The sequence below is a fragment of the Cebus imitator genome, unplaced genomic scaffold, assembly GCF_001604975.1.
Source record: "Cebus imitator isolate Cc_AM_T3 unplaced genomic scaffold, Cebus_imitator-1.0 Scaffold42, whole genome shotgun sequence".
NCBI classification, from domain to species: domain Eukaryota; kingdom Metazoa; phylum Chordata; class Mammalia; order Primates; family Cebidae; genus Cebus; species Cebus imitator.
The window spans coordinates 15,761,270-15,766,512 of NW_016107357.1; the positions used below are offsets into that span (position 1 = coordinate 15,761,270).

The 5,243-nt window shown below is 39.7% G+C and overlaps 1 protein-coding gene across 7 annotated transcripts in view; it reads right to left on the reverse strand.

The window, feature by feature from the left end:
- ARID4B (AT-rich interaction domain 4B) overlaps window positions 1–5,243 on the reverse strand; it is a 178,010-nt gene that overhangs the window by 72,963 nt on the left and 99,804 nt on the right. For all 7 annotated transcript variants that reach the window (XR_001824541.2, XM_037737795.1, XM_017526574.2 and 4 more), the window contains exons 9-10: window positions 3,375–3,454; window positions 101–177 (exon numbers count right to left, since the gene is read on the reverse strand). Coding sequence is in view for 6 of the 7 variants with exons in the window: in XM_037737795.1 (XP_037593723.1) it covers window positions 101–177; window positions 3,375–3,454 (157 nt within the window). In the remaining variant the exon portion in view is untranslated. The remainder of the gene's footprint in view (window positions 1–100; window positions 178–3,374; window positions 3,455–5,243) is intronic.

The window sequence follows — 5,243 nt, forward strand, 5'->3', positions numbered from 1 at the left end:
AAAAAAAAAAAAAAAAAAAATTTTTTAAACAGCAAAAAATATTTTAATCTTCGAAAACATCTTTTACAGCACTTGTAATTTATTCCAAGATTATTCTTACCTTGTTTTAATATAGGATCAGGCTTTGGTGCAGTGTCACTAGTAATTTCATGGACATCTTTTCTTGGAACTGAAGTACTGTATTATTTTTTTAATTACAAAAGAAGAAAAAACCGAAAATATGACTAAGATTAATTAAGAGTCTAGATGATTATATATCACAGAAAGATACTGAAAATATGGGAATATTGACATTTACAATAAAAGTGATTGAACACAGAGTAGCAAGTCAGAAATAACATGATACAGGATGTTAAAATATGTAATCATCTACAGAAGGATCCTACCATAAGAAATATTTTATAAACACCAACATGTTCCCAAATACCAAAGAGTCCCCTTCCTAAATGCAACACTAAAAACTTTTTTCCCCCCAAGACAGGGTCTCAGTCTGTTGCCCAGACTGAAGTGCAGTGGCATGATCTCGGCTCATCCCAACCTCCACCTCCCAGGCTCAAGTGATTCTCCTGCCTCAGCCTCCCAAGCAGCTGGGATTATAGGCACATGCCACGACCACCCAGCTAATTTTTGTATTTTTAGTAGAGATTGTGTTTTACTATGTTGGCCAGGTTGGTCTCTAACTCCTGACCTCAAGTGATCCACCCATCTTGGCCTCCGCAAGTGCTGGGATTACAGGCATGAACCACCATGCCTGGCCAAAACTATATATAGCAATATAATGATAAAATATTTGGGGCCAGGCACAGTGATTTGTGCCTGTAATTCCAACATTTTGGGAGGTCAGGTGGGAGGACTGCTCCATGCCAAGAGTTCAAGATCAGGATGCATAACATAGGCAGATCCAGTCTCCACAGAATAACTTAAAAAAACAAAAACAAAAACAAAAACAGTAAAAAACTTAGCCAGGAGTCGTGGTGGCTTGGGCCTGTAGTCCCATTACTTGGGAGGCTGAGACAGGGAACTGAGCTGGAAACCCAGTGTGAGGTTACAGCGAGCTATGATCATGCCACTGCACTCTGGTGTAGGCAATAGAGCAAGATCCTATCTCTTAAAAAATAAAGGTTGAGGCCAGTGCTGTGGCTCATGCCTGTAATCTCAGCACTTTGTGAAGCTAAGGTGGTTGGATCACCTGAGGTCAGGAGTACAAGACCAGCCTGACCAACATGATGAAACCCCGTCCCTACTAAAAATATAAAAATTAGCTGGGTGTGGTGGTGCATGCCTGTAATCCCAGCTACTCAGAAGGCTGAGGCATGAGAATTGCCTGAATCCAGGAAATAGAGATTGCAGTGGGCTGAGATCACGCCACTGCACTCCAGCCTGGGCAACAAGAGTGAAATTCAGTCTCAAAAAATATATGTATAATAAAATAAAAATAAATAAAGGCTGGACACAGTGGCTCACAACTGTAATCCCAACACTCTGGGAGGCCAAAGTGAGCAAGATTACTTGAGCTCAGGATTTCAAGACCAGCTTGGGTAACATGGCAACAACCCTCCCTACAAAAAGATAGCTGGGTATGGTGGCACATACCTGTAGTCCTAGCTACTTGGGAGGCTACCAGAGTACTACAGCTGCCATGCTGTACACATCAGATCCTGCATATTTTATTCATCTTACAAATAAAAGTTTGTGCCCTCTAACATTTTCCCCTTTCCCTACCCCAATTTAGTATCACATCAGTATTCAATTCAGTGTTCAAACTTTTCTGATTATCTCAATTTTGTTAAACTTGGTTCTACATATTGGTTTTTTTTTTTTTTTTTGGACACAGAGTCTTGCTCTTGTCACCAAGGCTGGAGTGCAATGACACAATCTCAGCTCACTGCAACCTCCGCCTCCCAGGTTCAAGCGATTCTCCTGCCTCAGCATCCCAAGTAGCTGGAATTCCAGGTGCCCACCACAATGCCCGGCTAATTTTTGTATTTTTAGTAGAGATGGGGTTTCACCATGATGGCCAGGCTGATCTCGAACTCCTGACCTCATGATCCGCCCACCTAGGCCTCCCAAAGGGATTACAGATGTGAGCCACCATGCCCGGCCTACATATTGTTTTTAAAGCTAACTTTTCAGACTGGGTGCAGAGGGTCACGCCTGTAACCTCAGCACTTTGGGAGGCCAAGGCACCTGGATCACTTGAGCCCAGGAGTTCAAGACCAGCCCGGCCAACATGGTGAAACCCTATCTCTACAAAAAATACAAAAACAGTCAGGTGTAGTCCCAGCTACTCAATAGAAGGTGAAGTGAAAGGATCACCTAAGCCCAAAGAGTCATGGTTGCAGTAAGCCATGATCACGTCACTGCATTCCAGCCTGGGTAACAGGAGGAGACCCTCTCTAAAAAAAATTTAAAATAAAATAACTAATTAAAAATAAAAATACCTTTTCAGAACTTGAAAACTAAAATACCAAATTTTAAAACATGATGACCCTTTTAAGGTATTTATACTCAATACAACTCCATAAAATATCTGGCTTCTCTAGTCATATAATTCTTAAAGAAAAATAATAAATCACTTTCTTAACACCATCCATCTACAAGTAACACATTTTAATCCTCAGACTACAGCAAAAGTTGAATATTATCCAACTGGTATCACTACAATCATTAGACATAACTAGTAGAAGTATCAGAAAGTCCTAATTAGACTATCAAGAACAAACCCTAAGGAAATAATGCCAATAAATACATCAAGAGGCCAGACACAGTGGCTGATGCCTATAATCCTAGCACTTTGGTAGGCCGAGGCAGGCAGATCACGAGGTCAGGTATCTGAGACAAGCCTGGCCAAGATAGTGAAACCCCATTTCTAATAAAAATACAAAAATCAGCCGGGTGCTGTAGCCTGAGCCTGTAGTCCCAGCTACCTGGGAGGCTGAGGTGGGAGAATTGCTTCAACCCCAGAGGTGGAGGTTGTAGTGAGCTGAGACCATGCCACTGCACTCCAGACTGGGTGACAGAGTGAGGCTCTGTCTCAAAAAAAAAAAAAATCAATAAAGTATTAAATATATATTATTAGATATGGCAAATCTGTCTCAAATAACCAGCTATTATGGGGACAAATGTTGACAAATTAGACAGTACTAGGTGTCTAGTTTGGAAAAGATTACAAAAATGAGTAAGAAAAAACATACTATAAAGACTACTATACATTAATGTAATATGAAAAACAGTCACTCTTTGAAACATTCTGTATGATGAAAAAAAAGCTGAAGTCCATTGGAAATAACTAATTCATCATTTAACATCCTAATTCTAAAAACAACAGCATATATTTACAAAATGGTTTTTCAAATCAAGTAAATTATACTTACAATTTTCCATCTTTGAAAGATCGAACAAGAATATTGTCCTTTTTTACAGCAATCTCATCACTACAATCAGGACAAACCACCTTTTAAGAAAAAGTATGAAGCTATTATAACTAAAAGAACATTTATAGAGAGTTATGTAAGTACTTACTATTTAAATCCTTTTAAAAAATAGTGTAAGCTTGAATTTTAAAAACTCATTTTAGTTTGAGGGTAAATAGGTACACACACATGTGGGAGCACGTACAAGTAATTTTAAATCGGTATCCTACATCCTTCCAGCTGCCTGGATAATCTAGATTTTTTTTTTGGCATAGGCATGGCATTGAAAGCAGAAGTACAGCTATGACTAGGCTGAAGCTGCGGATGAAGTTCTAGTCAAAAAGAGAAAAAACGTAGAGCTAGATCCTTAACTGAAGGGCTACATCGTGGCTAAGAGAAAAACAAGGGTCCAGAATCTCCAGAGCTTTGTATGCCATATTAATTCTTAGAATAAAATCTAACATCTTTATTGAAAGAGTCTGAAACAAGACAGTGCCATAATAGATTTTTCTTTTAAAAATCTACCTTGGCTGCTATGAAGAAAATGGACCACACAAAGGCAATTGTTCAGAGACTAAGCTACTGGGATCAACTGAGTGAGAGGTGGTGGCTTGGATGTAAAGTGGTGGCAATGGCAAATTAAAGAAATGATAATATCTGAGATAATTAGGGAAGTAGAAAGATGAAGAAGAAGAGGACACTTAGTTTTCTGCCTTGTGCAAATGGGTAGATCAGGGTTATTCACTGTGAAAGAAAAACAACAAAGAAGGCCCAAGTTTGTGCATGAAAGAAGGGACAGTAACAGAAGTTTTGGGCCTATGAAGTTTTGAGGTGGCAAAAAGACATCCAAGTGAAGAGAGTGAACAGAGAAACCAGGTCTGGAGCAGAGCATAGAGGTCTCGACTCAAGGATGTAAATTGGGGAGTCCACAGCCCAAGTAGCAGTGATCTAAAACTTGAGGCCCATGAGCCAAATCCACTCATTATTCTTCTCTGATGAGCTAAGGATTTTGAAAACTGCACATGTGATAGCTTTGGCCAGTGATGACACTGGCATGTGAGTAAGTAGGCTCACTGTCAGCTCTGCCACAGGAATGACAACATGCATTTATCCCATTTGCCTATGTATGCTACTTTCTTGGTCATTTTGATTATCTCTTTGTTATCTCTGCAAGTGAAGCTTTAAAAGGGGATGAGATCACCCTAAAGAAAATATAGGGATATATTCTGAATCCCGAATTACAACTTGAAAGGGTGATTAGAAGAAAAGAACTTGGTGAATAAAACTGAAAAGGAGAACTGCATGAGCCATGAAATCTAAGATTTCCCCCTCTTAAAATGAAAGTAAATATCACTTATTCTGCAGTTTCAATTAGGATTAAACAAGACTACTTACATTAATAAGCTTAGCACAGTCCTAGTCAGGGTAAATCCTCAGTGCATGGGTAGTTGTTTATAGTTTCTGGGACTACATAGTTGTTTACTTTTTTTTTTTTTTTGAGAAAGGGTCTCACTCTGTGCAGTGGCGTGATCATGACTCACTGCAGCCTTGACCTCCCAGCACTCAATCAATTCTCCCAAGTAGCTGGGACTATAGGCACATGCCACCAGACTCAGCTTATTTTTTCTTAAGACCCAGCCAATTGTTTGCTTATAATGTTACTAGAACACTTTGAATTTACTTGATTTATAAAAATAATTTAAAAATTGGAAACACAGCCGGGCGCGGTGGCTCAAGCCTGTAATCCCAGCACTTTGGGAGGCTGAGGCGGGTGGATCACGAGGTCAAGAGATCAAGACCATCCTGGTCAACATGGTGAAACCCCGTCTC